The sequence below is a fragment of the Myotis myotis genome, unplaced genomic scaffold, assembly GCF_014108235.1.
Source record: "Myotis myotis isolate mMyoMyo1 unplaced genomic scaffold, mMyoMyo1.p scaffold_m19_p_6, whole genome shotgun sequence".
NCBI classification, from domain to species: domain Eukaryota; kingdom Metazoa; phylum Chordata; class Mammalia; order Chiroptera; family Vespertilionidae; genus Myotis; species Myotis myotis.
The window spans coordinates 55285655-55304712 of NW_023416368.1; the positions used below are offsets into that span (position 1 = coordinate 55285655).

Consider the following 19058-nt stretch of genomic DNA (forward strand, 5'->3'; position numbering starts at 1 on the left):
TTTAGCTAGTAATCACTTGTTTTCTCCCTTTCAAATGTTTCACTGCTAACATTTTCTGGTTAGAGTATCAGCATGATGTTGAGTCCAGCTTGGTTTTGGTTTTGGTGAGGCCCCTACTAAACATGATTCCTTTTTTTAATATAATTTTTCTTCTTTATTGATTAAAGTATTACATATGTGTCCTTATTGGAGTTGGATTTTCTAAAGATTTCATCCTAATGACTTCTACATGTATTCTACAGTAAACTTCACTGCATGAAGGAGCCTAAGAGAAATTTTTAGAAACCCGTCATTTATAAAAGTAATAGGTCAGGGGTAAGAACTGTAAAAATGGAACACCTGTCATGTAGTTGCTGCCTCTATTCATATCTAATTTCTATGCTATCTTTACAGTCTGGTCCTTCAACTAGTGCTCCTTCACTTGTTTTCCCATCCATTCATAAAGGGAAGGAGAGAAAAAGGGAAGGAGGAAGAGAGAGGGAAGGAGGGAGGGAAGAAAGCAAGGAGGGAGGGAGGGAAGGAGGGACAGATGGTGGATAGATAAATAAAATTAAATTCAAGACTCTTAAGGAACTAGTGTTAGTCACTGTGCTTCAACCCTTTCTGAACAAGGCAAGTAATCAGGAATACTGTATATTAGCTGTCAGTTTTTTTCACTTTAGAGTGATCAATGAGAATAAGGAAAATTACTACTATGACTACACTAATAAAATCATATACTGTAGTTTAAAGCACATTTCAATAAACCATTTCCAAAAAGTTTGAGTTTTTAAAAATAAGAATCTTGAAGTTTATTTTTGTTGTTGTTGTTCATCCTCACCCAAGGATATTTTTCCATTGAGTTTTAGATAGTGGAAGGGAGAGGGAGAGACAGAGAGAAACATCGTGTGAGAGACACATTGATTGGTTGCCTCCTGCATGCACCCCGGCCAAGGCCATGGAATCTGCAACCAAGGTACATGCCCTTGACCAGAACCAATCCTGGGACCCTTCAGTCCACGGGCTGATGCTCTCTCTACCCACTGAGCCGAATTGGCTAGGGCTTGAGGTTTCTTTATGGAATTTATTGGTGATGGAACAAAACAACTCTAAGTCCAGTGAAAGGAGTATTTCACAGTGGTTTCAACAGATTTTTTTAATGAAGTATATGCAATGAATGGTTCATCCAAAGATGTTTAGAAGTTATAGACTGACTTGATGAAAACCTTTAAATATGTAAAGATGCTTGCCTTTTTGCCTGTTGATACTGAATTAATTCATGGCCAATGTTAGCTTATCTCTTTGGGTAGTTACGTTCAATTCTTAAGAGAACAAAATTGTATTGAAAACATTGTTATACTTCTAAGATAAATACTGTTGTCTCATTTTTCTTTCTCTCATAGATGCGCACACTAACTTCCCAACAATCCGGATGTCAGCTCTTTTGAGTATTGGATGTCCACTCACTGTAAGATAAAATATATGATTATTTTAATAAGTGTTTAATTAATATGCCAGAATGTATTATCACCATAATTAGCTAGTTATTAATATTAATAATAGAAAGAGAGCAAAGGAGAGGCTGGACATTATAAGCATGGTTATCTGGGCAGCTTCTCCAAGATACAACTTCAAGCTCCACAGGGAACCACCAGTCCATTTCCTGAAGATCACTGGGGGAAGGGATCGAACAAAGGGGGAGATAGACACATGCACAGTGAAGTTGGGTAAGGTAGGGAAGGTGCTTGCTTGTCAGCCTAGCCTGGGAAACAATGGGTTAGCTCGGCAGGTGGACCCCCAAAGCAAGCACGTGAAATCTTGGAAGGTTAAGATCTGCAAGGCAAAGAGTCCCCCTTCTCTTGTGCTCTTGCCTCTTGCTTTGCTCTTGACCACAGATGATAGCTGTAATAGAAGATTACTCAACATAGGTAAACTAGAAGGAAAAGTATAACATTCCAAGATCTTGTTCTTACACATTCGTGAGTGAATCCAGATTTAATATTCAATGTTCCCTTATTTTCAAAATGGGGATTGTATATATCTTGTCTCATTGTTGAAAGGATCCAAAAACACATATAAAAGTATAGATGTGTAATGTGTTAATATGGATGCATCAATTAAAACATGATTACATGTGAGATATTCTAGGAGAATGCCTGGAATTAACTGCAGTGATGGGAATGCTTTCAAAGAGACCAGAGGTTGCATAAGGGTAGGTAGAAAATTCTACTAGTATATGTGACTATTTTTGTGATTATATATGTATCTATACACATGTGTGGGTATGTATGTAGTTAGATTTTGCTCTGAAATAGTAAAGTTTTGCTTCCCACTGCTCACTGTTCCTAGCTCCTGCCTCTGCCATTCAGGCAACAGTAATGGCTTCCTTGAGGGTGACTGAAAATAAATCATCTAATTTCTGGTATTTATCAATTTTGAAACAAGAAAAAATGATAAGTAGTTAATAAATATTCTATGCTCAAGTTTTTAAGTCATCAGCTCCCATTTGTAATCTGTGAAAAAAAAATGCAAAACGTATAGCTATTTAATAAACATAACTACTTAAAATGAGGTAAATGATTGTGTAACATTCCATGAAGAAAAACCCTAGAACAAAGAAGACAGCTGAGTTTCAAGAAGGGGGTTTTAAAACGCAAAGCAACAACAGTATTTTCGAAAGGAAGGCTTCCACTTGGTAGAGTATGACTTTCCTCAGAATGCATAGCATGCTGCGGATCCAAGAAATCAGAATGTGAAGAACTCACACATGGAGCCAGATGATAGAAAGACTGTGTGATGACAGAGAACCCTTTCTAACTTTACAGGGAACCAGAACCGGACGAGCAGACTCGTGGGAAAAGGAAAGAGGAGATGCTGATGGGCTCTTGATAAAGGGTGAACCACCACATCTTTTTGTACCTTGCCCTGGGGGGAATTTTGTAATAGAGAGCACAAAACGTTTATGGGAAAACCCAAAAGTAAAGGGGTTTTGTTGAAAGGTGCTGCAAAGGCCTTAAAAAAGCTATGTGACCAATATGGAACTGCAGCAATAGGTGTGCACAGTGTCTGGATGATGGCTCTTCAGTCTTACGTCACAAACTGCAGCCCAAGGTGGTGTGAGGAGACCTACTGAGATGGTGTAGCTTCCAAGGGAGCATGGGAATTCTGAGAAAACTGGCTGACTAGAAGAGGCCTATGGTCTGTAAAGGGAGAGGACAGTGTATATGGACTTCACTACTGGGCTCTGGCCGATATGAAGACTGGATGGCACCCTAGCTGGTTTGGCTCAGTGGATAGAGTGTCAGCCTGTGGACTGAAGGTTCCCAGGTTTGATACCGGTCAAGGGCACATGCCAGGGTTGCGGGCTCGGTCCCCAGTGTGGGGCATGCGGGAGGCAGCCGATCAATGATTCTCTCTCATCATTGATGTTTCTATCTCTCGCTCCCTCTCCCTTACTCTCTGAATTCAATAAAAATTAAAAAAAGAAAAGAAAAGAAGACTGGATGGCAATGAATGGCTCACAAGGTTTAGGTGGCATGATTAACACACAGGTGGCCAGCAAGGGAAATCACATTGAGGATATATCTCATGAGACAAAAGGAAATGAGTAGTAGGCCTGTTATAAATGAGAGAGTAAGTAAGAATAAAGGACAAATTTAGACGCATAAGTACAATAACAGCAGCATAAAAATACAAAAGTTAGAAATATAGCTTATAGAATATTGAGATAAGTCAATCCAATTATTCATAGGAAAATATTTTCTATATTAAAGACTTAACTTTTCATACCATGCAACTTAGAAATACAAGTTTCAAAGAAAGTGATATCAACTCACTAAAAGGGGTAGGAAAATGGAGGTGACCTGAGTAACCGAGGAAAACAGTGTTTTGACTGGAAACTAGAGGCTAAAGATAAAATGCAGATGGATAGACACAGATGGATAGATACAGAAATAATTATAAATATGTGTACAAACAGCTTAGTATCCATATATGTATTTTCCAGATCTGTCCACTGAGAGAGCCTAGAAACAGTGATACTGCAGTCGCATCGAGAACATTCAGTGCCCAGACTTTGGTTTCTAAAGACTATTCTCCAATACAGGGAACCAAGACTCCTTAGAGAAATGGCTGGTTCTAGGGCAGGGATAATAATACAAGACCAGTCTGCAGAATCTTGTGGTGCCAAAGTAGGGAAGCACTTCAACTCTGTAATATTCTTTAAAAAAATCATAACCTCAGCATTTTTAAAACAGCAATAACAATAAGCATAGTTGCCATTTAATGCACATGTATTCTGTGCCAGGCACTGTACTGAGTGCTTTACTTATATTATCTCAATTTCTGATAGCCTGATGCTACCAAGATTATTATTATAAGAAACACAGATTCATATCTGTGGCATGTTTCTTTGGGCTATGGAAATTCTTGATCCATGTATGGATTGCAGAACAACTCATTGGAAACCATAGCATTATTTATATCACTCACGTTCTCATGTTTAAAGCAGATCTATGTTACATTACATTATTATTTGCCTTTTTTATATTTTTGTCCTGTATCTTCAAAATGTCAGGAATCCACTTATTTGTGTCAATGCACTGATGTCTCATTGAGCATCTTGCAGATAAACAAGTGTCCAACAAATAATTTTAATAATGCTTGTTTTTGCTTTACAAAATTGATATCATATTATGCATATTTTGCTTTCTTCACTCAAGATTTTATGAAAATCCTTCCAAGCCAACTAGTATAATTCCAATTCATTATTTTAAGTGGTACATAGTATTCTATGATATAAATAGATCATAATATTTTTCTATTGGTTAGTATTTACTATGTTTGTTATCCCCCCACTCACAAAATGATAAAATAAGAATTCTTGTTTATTTAGTAACTAAAGGCCCGGTGCACAAAATTCATGCACTGGGGTGGGGGGGGTTGTCTCTCAGCCCAGCCTGCACCCTCTCCAATCTGGGACATCCCTCTCACAATCCAGAGCTGCTGGCTCCCAACTGCTTGCCTGTCTGCCTGCCTGCCTGCCCTTAACCGCTTCTGCCTACCAGCCTTATCACCCCCTAAGCACTCCCCTGCCAGCCTGGTCAATGCCTAACAGCTCCCCTGCCAGCCCGATTGCCCCCAACTACCCTCCCCTGCAGGCCTGATCTCTCACAACTGCCCTCCCCTGCCAGCCATCTTGTGGCTGTGGGTGCCACCAGCTTTGAGGGCATGACAGTCAATTAGCATGTTCCCTCCTTATTGGCTGTGGGTGCCACCATCTTTGAGGGCGTGACAGTCAATTAGCATATTCCCTTCTTATTAGCTGAGGGCGCTGCCATCTTTGCAGCCTGCTGCTCAGTCATTTGGTCGTCCCTCACTAATTCCCCTGCTGGCCTGGACACCCCATGCAGTTTGCTGCTCAGTCATTTGGTTGTCCCTCACTAACCCCCTTGCCAGCCTGGTCACTCCACACAGCCTGTTTGGTCGTCCATTTGGATGTGATGGTCGCTTAGGCATATATATATATATATATATATATATATATATATATATATATGCTTTTGTTTTCATATGATATATTGCTAAGATGGAGTGGTACACGTGTTTTTAGTGGTAACTGGTATTGCCAAAGTGTTTGTAACACATTGTGAAATCCATGTATGTGCCAGAAAGGAGTGACAGTGCTTCTTTGCTCAAATCCCAACCAGCAATCAAAGATATTGTTTTGTTTCAATTGTGGCCAATCTAAAAGCTGCTAATGCACTGAGTTTCCTTATCTGCTAGTGACTATGAGAATCACTGCATATTTTTTAAAATACTTTATTGATTTTTTTTACAGAGAGGAAGGGAGAGGGATAGAGCATTAGAAATATCGATGAGAGAAACATCGATCAGCTGCCTCCTGCACACCCCCCACTGGGGATGTGCCCGCAACCAAGGTACATGCCCTTGTCCGGAATTGAACCTAGGACCATTCAGTCTGCAGGCCGACGCTCCATCCACTAAGCCAAACTGGTCAGAGCTGCATATTTTTAATTAGCTTTTGGTTTTCCTGTTTTGTGATTGGTTTCTCTGCATCTTTTGTCTATTTTTATTATGCTGCCCTCTCATTCTCAATTTAAAATAGCACATGGGATTAAACCTCTGTATTCTACAGTGCAATTCCACTCCATAGCAATTTTTAAAATAGATTTGTTTATGGTATCTTTTCATAGAAAACTCTAAAAATTTTTTTATAAAACCGGTCATTTTTCTTCTCTTTAATAGTCTTTATTTAGTATATTTCCTGCTTCTAGTTGAATGTGCAGTTTTCTAGATTCTTTCAGAATTATAAATTAATTCGTTAATTGATTTATTTACTTATTTATTTATTTAGATTGGCTGTTAAATTTTCTCAATATATTCTTTTAGTATCTGTTATTATCAAATGATTTTTCTCCCTAAAAGTATTGATGTAATAAATTATGGAAATAGAATTCTTAATTCATGAAAATGATATGGTATTACTAATGACTACTAGGAAATACTCACACAGTGTTTCATTATTCATTTTAGTCTACAGTGAACACAGTGAAGGTACAAATTGCCGAATTGCCTCTGAGAAGAAACAATCACAAGACATTTAAAGTGCTCTGATACATGTGCACAGTGGAAGCAAGCAAAGAAGGTCCAAACCTTTTGTGTTATAATCTATTGAGCACTAACTAAAATGTAATTGATCTTAATCAGATTTAGATAAAGACACTAGTGAACATACTTTTCAAAGAATGGTCAATATCTCATCAGGAAGTGATAATAATTCTTGTAAAATTTTTAGCTCAGAGCTGGGAGTACCAACTTTGGGATCAGAAAGACCAGAATTCAAATACTGACACTTTTAACTTAGCACCTTTGTGATCTTAGAAAAAATGAGCTTGCATTTCTTCATCTTTAAAAGGAAGATAATAAAAGTCCCTACCTCATATGAATAGTATAGGAATTTAATGAGAAAATACTAATAAAAAGCACTTGACTTAGATTTGAATGCATCGTAATTTATTAATAAATTTTCGCTGTTCTTATTCTCCTCTTTTGTCCCCCTTCACTGCAATAGATATTAGCTTATCACTATCTGCCCTTGTATGCATACGTTTATTTATTGTGTATATTGTTTTCTTTAATAGTGTGTTTGCGATGTGAATGCAACTTCCAGACAAGCAAACAATGTTCTTCCAATGTTCAACCAGATTGTTTCCTCTAACCCTTTTCTACATAAATGTTATATATCTCCCACTGGTATGCCACATTCTAATGTGAAGACTATTCCCTCCATTCTGATTGTTTTTTTAACTCACAATACTACCGCCCCCACCCACATACATATTCCATTAATTCTGAGGAATATAAATTCTTTATTTGGATAATTCTCCTTAGAAAAATCAGATTGATAAATCTATCTCGTGTATCCAAGTACTCTATCAACACATAGTCCAATATTCCTCTGACCTCTCACCTCTCCCTTCTTATATGAGCATAACTCTGGAAATATGCAAATCTCAGTCTGGAGGGCTCCTTCAAATTTTCTTCTCCCAATCCTTGAAGGTAGGCAATGACAACTTTTGAGTAAGCATATTTATTAAGATGAGTATATAATCCATACACAGTCCACATCCCTGGAAAAACTTAGCACAGGTATGTTCATAAGGGTAAATATGCTCACCATTACACTTCACCACTAGATGTCACTCTTCGTCACATCTAAGCAAAGGTGGGGCCCCTTTCTACCACCAAAATGCTCAGCAGTCTAGGCGCTTGTCCCATGCCTTAGAAACATCTGACAGTAACATTGACTTTGCCACACGTAAACAAATAATAAAGATTAATCTCCAATGTAAGCCCAAGGCTGTCTCTGAGTATCCTCTGATCAGGATACGAGAACCCACTTAGCTCCACTAACCAGGACCTCATTTAATAGGTACCCACCTCCAAAGGGCTGAGGCACATCTGCAGTGTTCCTGCCTGGAGAGTTTCCACCTTCCCAAGCTTTACTGTACCAGAGGCAGAAGGAATCACTTCCTTTATCCCCTCAGGTTGTGTTAGTGTCACTAGCAAGAACTCAGACAGGTCTCTGGTTTGGTGATGAGAACCAAGGTTGTCAATATATCTTTACCATGAAAAGTTCATATGCAAATATGATCTCATTGTTTGGATTCTCTCAGATTCACTCTCCTACTGCTGACAGATAGATCATGGAAGTCAATTTTCAGGCTGAAAATCCAGCATTTTTCTTTTCAAATACTCACAGGAACTGAACAGATACATTCTAGCCACTATTTCTCAGCAAGTAAGTCCACCCCAGGAACATTCTTGTGGAGCTGAGTTCTTGGAAAAAGCCAAGTTCTAAGCTTTCTAGATTCACACTTAGCATTTTTGGCTTCCAAAGATGGCCATCCCTAGAAACTTAGTGTGTTCTAACTACAAGCAAGTCCCATTTCTCTACTTGATAGTTCTCATAAATTTCTCAAGTTTTTAAAACATTATAATTTGTCTGAACTCATGATTAAAAACAACAACAAAATTTGATTAATTGAAAATTTCAAAGTGATGAACATACTTTCACATCCACAGAGGTCCAAGTTTATATGACATAGACATTCTCTGAACATGGTTAAAACTCATGTGCAGTTGGAAATGTAATACAGTACTTCCTTAAATTTCCTTAATTTAGAAAAATGTATATAGTGCTGATAGGTTTGCATATATTCTGGCATATCTTGTCTTGAACAAGGCCTTCAAAACACAATTGCAATTATTAGCACAAACTCAGTTGATGTTCCTTCTACTTACAGCATCCTTTAACCAGAAAAAAAAAAAGGTAAAATGTACTCTTGGCTCAAATACAGTGTAATTTTAATGCTGAAGACAGAAAATTGGATTTAAAATTCTAGGATATAGAACCTTGGCTCAGTGGACAGAGCGTCGACCCTTGGATCGAAGAGTCCCAGGTTCAATTCCGGTCAAGGGCACGTACCTTGGTTGCAGGTTCCCGGGCCCTGGTCAGGGTGCATGCAGGAGGCAGCCAACCAATGTGTCTCTCTTACATCAGTGTTTCTCTCTGTCTCTCTGTCTCCCTTCCACTCTCTCTAAAAATCAGTAGAAAAATATCCTCAGGTGAAAATTAACTTAATTAATTAATTACTTAAAAAATTCTGGGGTATAGATCCCAAAATGTGACCCAAATATAAGTCAAGGTTATCTCATTTATGGTATAATCTAAGGTACTGATAAAGAATTCTAAATGTTACTCGGTTTCACAAGAAAATGCCCAAAATGTAGTTTCATAAAAATTATTTTAGAAAGCTATAGTCTAGACAGATTAACAAGCCTAAAGTCACAGTCAGTGAGGGGTAGAATGGGGATTCGAAGGCAGGCTGGTTTTTCTGCTCATAGAGTGATAGCCACAGCTTAGTCTTCGAACAGTCTTCCAAAATAGGTCCTGTATTTTAAACTTGCCAGTTATTACTTTAATTTTTTTTTATAAATAAACATCACTTTAATAAAATCAATCTATGATCATACTCTCAAATGCATCTGTTTTTTGTGTGATTTATTCTATTGTCATAGTTCCCTGATTTTGAGAGAGGAAAATTAGTGTTGTTACATCTTTAGAATTCTTATCATTTGGCATCAACTGTATTGGTAGTAAAGATTTACATATGGTGTGGGCAAAAGTTGGTTTACAGTTGTGAGTATATCAAACACAGACTTTATTCATGTATTATTATTATTAACTAATTATTGTATTATTTCTCTTCTCCAACTGTAAACCTACTTTTGCCAACCCCTTTATATTATTCATCTGGTCATATCTGGATATTACATGAATATTGTGTACCAGTCTAGACAGTTTCGTGACTGAGACCATTTATAATGCAATCTGTGTCTGTAAGACATAATAAACAGGATAGGTTTATTCTGTTTCTTCTCAACAAGATTGCAAAAACAAAGACCTTGTTTTAAATCTTCAGAAAAAAGATGTCAAGTAAACTGATACTGTTAAAGCAAATTCGATAACTAAATGTCAGATGTTTTTAAAACTCCCGGAATCTTATTTTGTGTCAGACACTGCTTTAAGCACTGCATATATGTTATTTCAATTATTTCTTATCACAACCCTATGTGATGCAAGTCAAGAAGTGTAGGTGAGATGCCTAACTCCAACAACAGCAACCAATCAGACATCATATAAGCACTTCACATATATTTTTTTATTTACCCTTGATCCCAACTCTATTAGATATTATTGTTGCAAGTCTCATTTTACAGATGAGAAAAATCACAGTTCACAGAAGTTAAATAACTTCTAGAAGATCAAAATTTTATGAATGACATCAGCAGGATTTGAATAGAGCCAGCCAATGGACTCCATACTTTTTCCTTTTGTCTGAATATTAATTACCTACATATATTTAATTGAGATGTATGTATCTATATGTTATACAAATATTTTAATGCACATTATGATCTTAGCTACAGGCATCCTATTTAATAAAAGACAAATAGGGTAATTAACCTTACCTCCGATATGCTTCCCATTAGCTAATCAGGATGATATGCAAATTAACTGCCAACCAAGATGGCGATTAACCACCAACAAAGATGGAGGCTAATTTGCATACTGCAGGCAGGGCAGGACAGCGCCATCTCACCTGCCCGGCTGCCATCTGGGCCTGCTATCTGCAAACGGGGTGGCAGGTGGCCCGTATGGGACCTGACCTAGGGCTGGAGGGCGGGACCACAGCAATCCGCCACCAGCCACACCCACAAATGGCCCTCCCACACTGATCTGCCACTGGCCATGCCCACAAATGGCCTTCCCGTGTGGGTCCCGGGTTGGCGGGTGCTAATGCACCGATCTGCCAACACGCACACCCCGGCTGCCTTTGCCTTGCACAAACTATGCAGCTGGGAGAGGGGAGTGGGGCCCCTGGGATCAGGGCGGGAACTGCTTGGGGTTTGTGTCAGGCAGCCAAGAGCAGAGTGCGAACTATGCAGTCAGGAGAGGGGCGGGGTGCCGCTGAGAGCAAGATGGGAACTTCCCAGGGATTGCGTCAGGCAGCCCAGAGCGGAGTGCGAACTAACCTGACTGGTAGCTGCTTGCTCATTCACTTACTTGCTCATTCATTCACTCGTTCACTCACTCAGCAAACCCTCTCAGGTCCCTGGCACCAGGCCAGGCACTGAAGTTGAAGCAGGATAAGACAGAGCTATGTCCTTAAGATGTTAGTAATTCAGTATGCAGCCAGGAGAGGGGCGCCAGGCCACCGGGAGCAGGGTGGGAACTTTCCCGGGGTGGGCTTCAGGCAGCCGGGTGTGGGGCCGGAACTTCTGCCGTGTTGCCATGGCAATGCAGCAGAAGTTCCCGCTCCTTAGCTGCTTGCTCATTCGCTTACTGCTCATTCATTCACTCATTCACTCACTCATTATTCACTCACTCAGCAAACCCTCTCAGGCCCCTGGCACCAGGCCAGGCACTGAAGGTGAAGCAGGATAAGACAGAGCTATGTCCTCAAGATGTTAATAATTCAGTAGGGTGAAGCAGGCATATGAACGAGGCAGTTGCATGCACAGATGCAGTGTACTGGGTTTGGTGAGGGCTGTAACTAACGCCGACTTTGTTCTCTTGATAAAATGGGGCCTCGGGAGCCAGGCTGCCCCAAGCCTGTAGGCCTGTGCCTAGGCCAGGAGTGGCCAGGGTCCTGGAACATGACAGAGGGTGCAGGTCGGGCTGAGGGGTCTGGCCCCACCCCTCACCTCACCCTCACCCCTGAGTGCACAAATTTTTGTGCACCGGGCTATTAGTTTAAATATAAATAGCTTTGCAAGCATCTATAAGTGTTTTCTATTCTTGGATATTGACTCTCCAGTCAATACTCTTAAGACTCTGGATGTTAATTTACTTCTTTCAATTAGTTACACTTTCATAGGGTTTGGGAGACAAAAGTGATGTGAACAACTTTTTTCTACCCTCCAACCTTCTCTCCCTCCCCGCTTTTTTTTTTAAATTTTCTGTTAGCAGATAGAGTTGAGGAAAGATGAGTTTGTTCTACCTCTGTTCCAAAGACTGTTATCTCGATTGTTGGGTGACTAGAAGCATTTGCAGCCGCAGCAGCAACAATAACATCTTGCTGTCTTCACATTCTGATTTCTGGATCAGCTATTGAGGCGTGCCCTTGAATTCAGAGCTCCAAAGGCAGCCACCAACATGGAAGCTCCCTGGTGGGACAGGCCTTTGCTGCTCTGAGAGTCCTTCTGGGAAGCTTAAGCTAGAAACCACCCCTTAACCCCCAACAAGTTTTGAAGTGCTTCATTTACTGTACTAAATCCACATCTTGTTAGCATTCCTAGTGTGCTTTTCATTTCCTGCTCTGAGCCTTCACTGATACTGCTTGCCTTGTATTAGTGCTCTCTGGAGCTGATCCCTTTTACAGACTGCAGTGCAGGGCTGTCTCTGCATGCATTTGCCTCCATCCCCCTCGTCCCATCCTCCCTTCCTTAGCAACCCCGTCCATTCACTACCTCAAAGCCATTTATGAAACCCATTTTGACAGTCAAGTCTAATACACTTCCTTTGGTTTCCAATTTAGGAATGTTAATATCATTTTGAAATAAAATTAAAATTCAGGAAATAGAATGTTCAGATTTTGACTTAAGGCAATCAAGACAACGATGTTCCTAATGGAAGGAAGTTGTAATTGTTTATTTTTCTCTCCTCTAGTATACTGGCACTGGGAATTATGTCCTGATGCCTCGCTCACTCCTCCTGCCACTTTTCACCACTGGGGCTACACCTTTGCTGCTGCTAATGTTACTGCTTCATCCTTGCCTTGAAAATTGTTCCAAAAAGGAATGTAGGTACTCTACTTGATACTTGGCACTTGCCACAAAATATAAATAACTTTGAGACATGTGTATACAAACTAGAATTCAGGATCATGCCAAGCAAATCCCTTGCCTAAGTTTTGAGACTCCTGTATTTTTTTAATTTTTAGAATATTCTTTATTAGTAAAATTTAGCCTCAAGGTAGCCATTAAAGACAACCCAAATCCATTTAGTTAAAAAGCTCAATAACTTCATATCAAAGAATAAATATTGGTGCCAGAGCACCTTGCTGAATTTGTACTCAGATGCACACTGAAATAAATACCATACATATTTATATGTGATGGTTGTTCAGAAGACTATCAGAAAGGTAAACAACATTTGGGAAAACCAACAGCCATTTGTTTCTTTGTACCTGACCAAAAATATATTCAGCTGGTATTTGTGCTACTACATGCATGGCGCCTACAACCCATCTGATACTTCTGCTCTCATCTTTTTTCCCTGTAGAAGAGAGGGAGGAGACAGAGAGATAAAATACTACGCCCATGCCCCTAAGTGCCACAGCCAAACCAGAGAAGTGACCTAACAAAGGAGAGAGCCCTTGTCACCAGGGACTGGGTTCACTTCTACTTTATAGTGCCTGGGTGGCAATTAAGAAGAGTTTTATAGGGGAAAAAAAACACACAAAATAAAATTAAGTAAAATACAATTTCCACTCTCAAATAGTTTTAAAAATTAGTTTGAAAGTTAATCAGTTTAATGCACGTCTGTAGAAAGAACTAGGACTTTCTACACTCTTGATTTCTTTCCAGGCCTTTTACAAAAATATCATTGCTAGTTTCTTGCTGTTCCATTGTTTTTCCTACATATTGCAATTTATTGATTCCCCTTCCCAGTTTGTTTTCTTCATGTTTCCATTGGAAGTATGGAATTTCCTTAGCAAATAGTATTTGATGCTGCAAGGTTATTTAAATTTATTATAAATAATCATTTGATGAAACAAATGTCTATTCCATTTTCCCTGATAGGACCAACAGGGAAATATTTGAGTATTTTGCTTTTAATGAACCATTATGAACATTTACACACATACTAAAAAGTGTGATAAAAGTATACAATAAAAACCACTTAAATTCTACAATGAATATTTTACTGGACTTTCTTTAACATGTGTCTATCCCTCCATCTATCTGTCCTATTTTCAGGACTCTGTAATAAGAGAGTAAGAGGAATCAGCTGAAAAACATTAAAAAGGGCATGATTGAATAAAACTTCCCCAAAATGTTTTCAACATTTTGACTTTGCTTTTGCCTATGTGAAAATTAAGATAAACATATGGAGGGTGTTTGAAGTATACACTGGGATTATGACTCACATCTTAATGCTTTCTGCAGGTTTTCCTATGGTTTTCAACAAAGTAGTTTTGTTGAGCAATAGAGGAGAAAGGGTTATCACTGACTATCAAATTAATATATACAGCTCCTTACATGCCATCACTCCGCCCTCAATTTTTAAATAATGGATTTTATAAAAAGATTGAATAAAGGACTCAAAAGCCATAAACTACAGAGAGATACAAGATGCTATTGCCAAAAAACAGATAGCACTCAATTAGTTTTTTTAAAGACATTCTTATCACATCTCCTCCTAATATTAGCTTTCTCAGTAAACAATAGCCTGCTGCAATATTGCCAGGGTCGCCCAGCTGAGATGACAATGAGCAATGACAGATGATCGGGACCATCTGAAATTATTCACACATGGCACTCACCAGGCCTTTGGTTTTTAAGACTTTTCTATCTGTGACTGTTACATGAAACCAGATTAATATGTATGTGGTAAGAGAGATAAGATATGCATTTTTAAAAAATATAAATGGAACTAAAACATTTTGGGATCCATTTTCAGCTACTAACTTATCTAATTGAGTCTGATATGTACATAAAAAGCAACAAACAAATCTTCCTGCTTTTTAAAAAACTTTAAATCTTGTAATTCTATTCAAGAACTTAGGTAAGGTTTTCAGAACTGAAGTAATACATATCAAAGTCTTTACAGCATTACAATATTCCCATTATCTGTGAGGCCTTAAAAGGTCTGGCCCCTTTCTATTTTTCTTTTTTAAAAAAATATATTTTATTGATTTTTTTACAGAGAGGAAGAGAGAGGGATAGAGAGTTAGAAACATACATCGATCAGCTGCCTCCTGCACACCCCCCACTGGGGATGTGCCTGCAACCAAGGTACATGTCCTTGACCAGAAGTGAACCTGGGACCCTTCAGTCTGCAGGCCGATGCTCTATCCACTGAGCCAAACCGGTCAGGGCTCTTTTTTTTTCTTTTTTGGTTAATCCTCACCCAAGGATATTATTATTATTATTATTATTATTATTATTATTATTATTATTTTAGAGAGAGAGTGGAAGACAGGGAGGAAGGGGGAGGGAGAGATAAACATTGATGTGACTGAGACACATTGATTGGTTGCCTCTCACATGCACAGATAAAACCTGCAACCCAGATACATGCCCTTGATGGAGTCAAACCTGTGACCCTTTGGTGCTCAGACTGACACCAGCCAGGGCCCCTTCCTATTTTTCCAATCTCATCTGGAATAATGTTCACAGGATTTCCAGATGAGTCAACTTTCTAGTTTTCTCCTACCTTAATGAGCTGCTATTTCCCAGTCCTTTAAGGATTCTTCTTCATTCTCTCTAACTTGGTATCATAGTCTGTGCCTTGAACACTACTCTACTTCCCTCCCCCACCTGCTGTCCTTATCCAATCCCATGTCTTTAAACATTATAAATGTCTTAATGGCTGTCAAATTTATATCTCCAACTTCAAAAGCTCTCTGAGCTCAAGATTTGGTGTGAAAAGGGGCCCTAAGATCCACTGCATACTATGGGGGTGGGAGGTGGCGTACCAATGAACACTTTCAGTTATGTGCTAGATGGCCAAGAGCAGAGTTCACACATCTCTGCCAAATTCTACTTCAGTGGCATCATATTGGTAACTTGAAATGGGCCGTATTGGAAATATTTTGCCCATGAAAATCATCAAATGCTACAAATCTTTGCCCCTCCCCAGAGCTAGCTTAAGAGTACACATTGCCTATAATACCCTGCAGAGTCCCAAGAAAAGCAGGCCAAAAGGATCCTAAGTAATTAAAATGCTCTTTTTGTGTGTGTGTGTGGGGGGGAGGAAATATTTTTATTTCAGCTATCATTTGAAGATAATTTTCAAAATCGATTGCTTTAGTTTATTTAAAGTATCTCTATAGGCACAAAGTTCCAAATCCTGATCAGCAGTTAGATTTGGTGGCTTTGGGATATTTAACCTCTTCATTCAGATGGAATAACAAGTTTAGGGAAATATGTGAAGTCATGGGAATCAAATTAAATTACTTTAAGAAAAATTTTACTAAAAATTATTATTTAGATTAGGATCTTATGATAATGGTATTTCTAACCCCTTCCCCATCCAGATACTGAGATCTGCAAGGAGATACTTAACACAAACTGCCAATCACCTTTTTCCTTCTGGAATTTGTTGTTAGCTGTTGATAGCCAAGTTGGAAAGTCATATTTTTATGTTCTGTCTGATATTGCTGCTCTGAAGAGCCATGTGTTATAGAGGAGAGGAAATCAGACAGCAATTGGAGAATAAAGGAAATATGCAAAGAGAAACAGTCTAAGAAATTTTATGGTCCAGGAAAGAGAAGGAGAGAGGGTGGGTTGCCATTCCATAACCACAATCTCTGGGGCAGGGCTGCCTGCAATTTGTTTCACATGCTTCCATTGTGTTCTGTAAATTCATACTCTTTTTGTGCTTAAAACTAAACTCCTGAATTTCACCCAAAGCTGCTCCATTCATATTTCACCTTCTTCAGATCAGTACATTTCTACATCCTTCCTTTAGGTGGTCAGTAGACTCCCTTTCTCTCACATAACTACATCCAATTCCATAGCATGTCCTACTGCTGTATCTTCTGAATATACCAAGAATCTGAATACCTCTCATCATTTCTATTGTCACCAACCTCTTCCAAACCACCATTCAATCCCGCCTGGATTATTACAATAGCTTTTTGTAGTCCCTGCTTCTGCCCCTGTCCATCTCCCCAGAAGCCTCCCCAAGTCTTTGCTATGCAGCAGCTGGTGTAAATCCTGTCACTATTCAGACCAACACTCCAGGAAGCTTCCCATTTCTCTCAGGCTAAAAACCAAAACCTTATAATGACCCTCTTCTTCAGCTATGAAACTTCACTCCAACTATTCATCTCCTTGTTTACTCCCTTATCTAACCCCATGTCTTTAAATATTATAAATGTATTAATGGCTGTTAGATTTATATCTCCAGCTTCATCACTCACTGAGCTCCACATGTGGTGTGAAAAGGGGCCCTGCTGTCTTGAATCACTCCAGACACTCCTTCCTTAGACTCTGCCTCTCTGTTCCTATTGCTTCTTAGACTTTCTCCTCCATTAGCGACTTGGCACAACTCCCCACCATCTTCAGGTGCTGAAATGTCTCCTTCTGAATCCAGACTTTTCCTGACTGTTTGATTTAAAGAACCACGTCCCCCTAGGGCCGTGGTGGGAAAACTGCGACTCGCGAGCCACATGCGGCTCTTTGGCCCCTTGAGTGTGGCTCTTCCTAAGCCTTAGGAGTACCCTAATTAAATTAATAACAATGTACCTGCCTATATAGTTTAAGTTTAAAAAATTTGGCTCTCAAAAGAAATTTCAATCGTTGTACTGTTGATATTTGGCTCTGTTGACTAATGAGTTTGCCGATCACTGTCCTAGGGCATCCCATCTCCTTTCTAGTTCCTTTCTGCCATATAATTTACATGCATATAACACAGTATGTATTTTGTTTGTTGTTTCCCACTCCACTATAATATAAATTTCACTAGAAGAAATGGTGACGATTTAGATCTCAGCTGTACCCTCTTGTGCCTAGAATGGTGCCTAGCATGTAATAAAGGCTCAATAAGCCCTGGAATAAAGGGAGCGAGTCAGTCCGGATAATAAAAATACATGTGGGGTTGAAGTTGTGGAAATGCCTGAATTGCACAAACTCTTAGCCTCCACTGTCCTAATTCAATGGAATGTTGCCAACTCTGTGTTTTGTTCTATTTAGATTCTGCATCTGTGTGGATTTCATTTCCAAAATTTGGGGATGTATAGTAATTTAGTCAGGAAAAGCGTTGTTTCCATGGGTGCCTGGTAAACTGATTACAATGAAGCTGGCACTGGGTCCTAGTTTTAATATGACACCATGGCATATTATCATTCTAATTTCCACTATAAAGTTTTTTGTTTTTTTTTTCCAGTGGCAGAATGGGTACTTTCCCAGTTTTTTTTTTTTTTTTTTTTTTTTTTTTTTAAATAGAACTTAGATAAAAAGCTCATGTTGTACTTGGCATCTGATCACCCAGAGCAATCTTCTCAGATAAAAACACCATGTCAGTAGAAAGAAAGAAAAAATATCTGCTATAGGATAGAAGGGAGTAATCCCTTACAAAACTGTCTCTGGATGCTAATGAACCAACACTAAAAAATAAAGACCCTACTAGGGAATTGTGTGAGTGATACTGTTCACATTAAATTTCAGTGATGCCAAAGGCAGGATCACCCTGCGGATTAGATACATTAGTTAGGACAATGACACATATTTAAGCTCATCACATTAAATGATGGTTGTTGCATCTAGTTTAGATCAGAATGTAAAAATGAAAACTTGAGCTTTATTTTTAAGTCTTATTTTGATATTATTGAACATGATCTTGAGCAGAAAAAAAAATGAAAATTATAGTGAGGCAACGATACCCTGAAATACACATAAGATATAGCCTACTTAGTGTGGAGACCCTTCGCTCTTCCCAGGGTATAACTAGTATATTGAGTTTGTTGCTTTGGCTAAAGGCTTTAATTTCTTGTGTCTTCATATAAGATTTTGAAATCTGGTTAGATTGGTAATTGCTTCCAGTGCCATATGTAGACACTTTAAATAATGATGTAGGAGATATGAACTGGAGACAAAATGCATAGTCAATATATTTTGACTTGCTCATAAATCTAGGAAATTTAGATAATCTATAGTCATTAAGTAATGTTTGAAATCATATGTGGATAATGAATGCCTCTATGGTCCTCCAAGGATAATACAGATACCAAATTAGACACTAGATCAGATGGTCAGCATTT

At 38.8% G+C, this 19058-nt stretch overlaps 1 protein-coding gene across 1 annotated transcript in view; it reads right to left on the reverse strand.

Annotated features, from left to right (window-relative positions):
• Positions 1-1341: 1341 nt before the first annotated feature.
• Positions 1342-19058, reverse strand: part of LOC118658456 (IQ domain-containing protein M-like) — a 250941-nt gene continuing 233224 nt past the window's right edge. The window contains exon 10 of the mRNA XM_036314006.1: positions 1342-1445. Within this exon, the coding sequence (XP_036169899.1) occupies positions 1342-1445 (104 nt within the window). The remainder of the gene's footprint in view (positions 1446-19058) is intronic.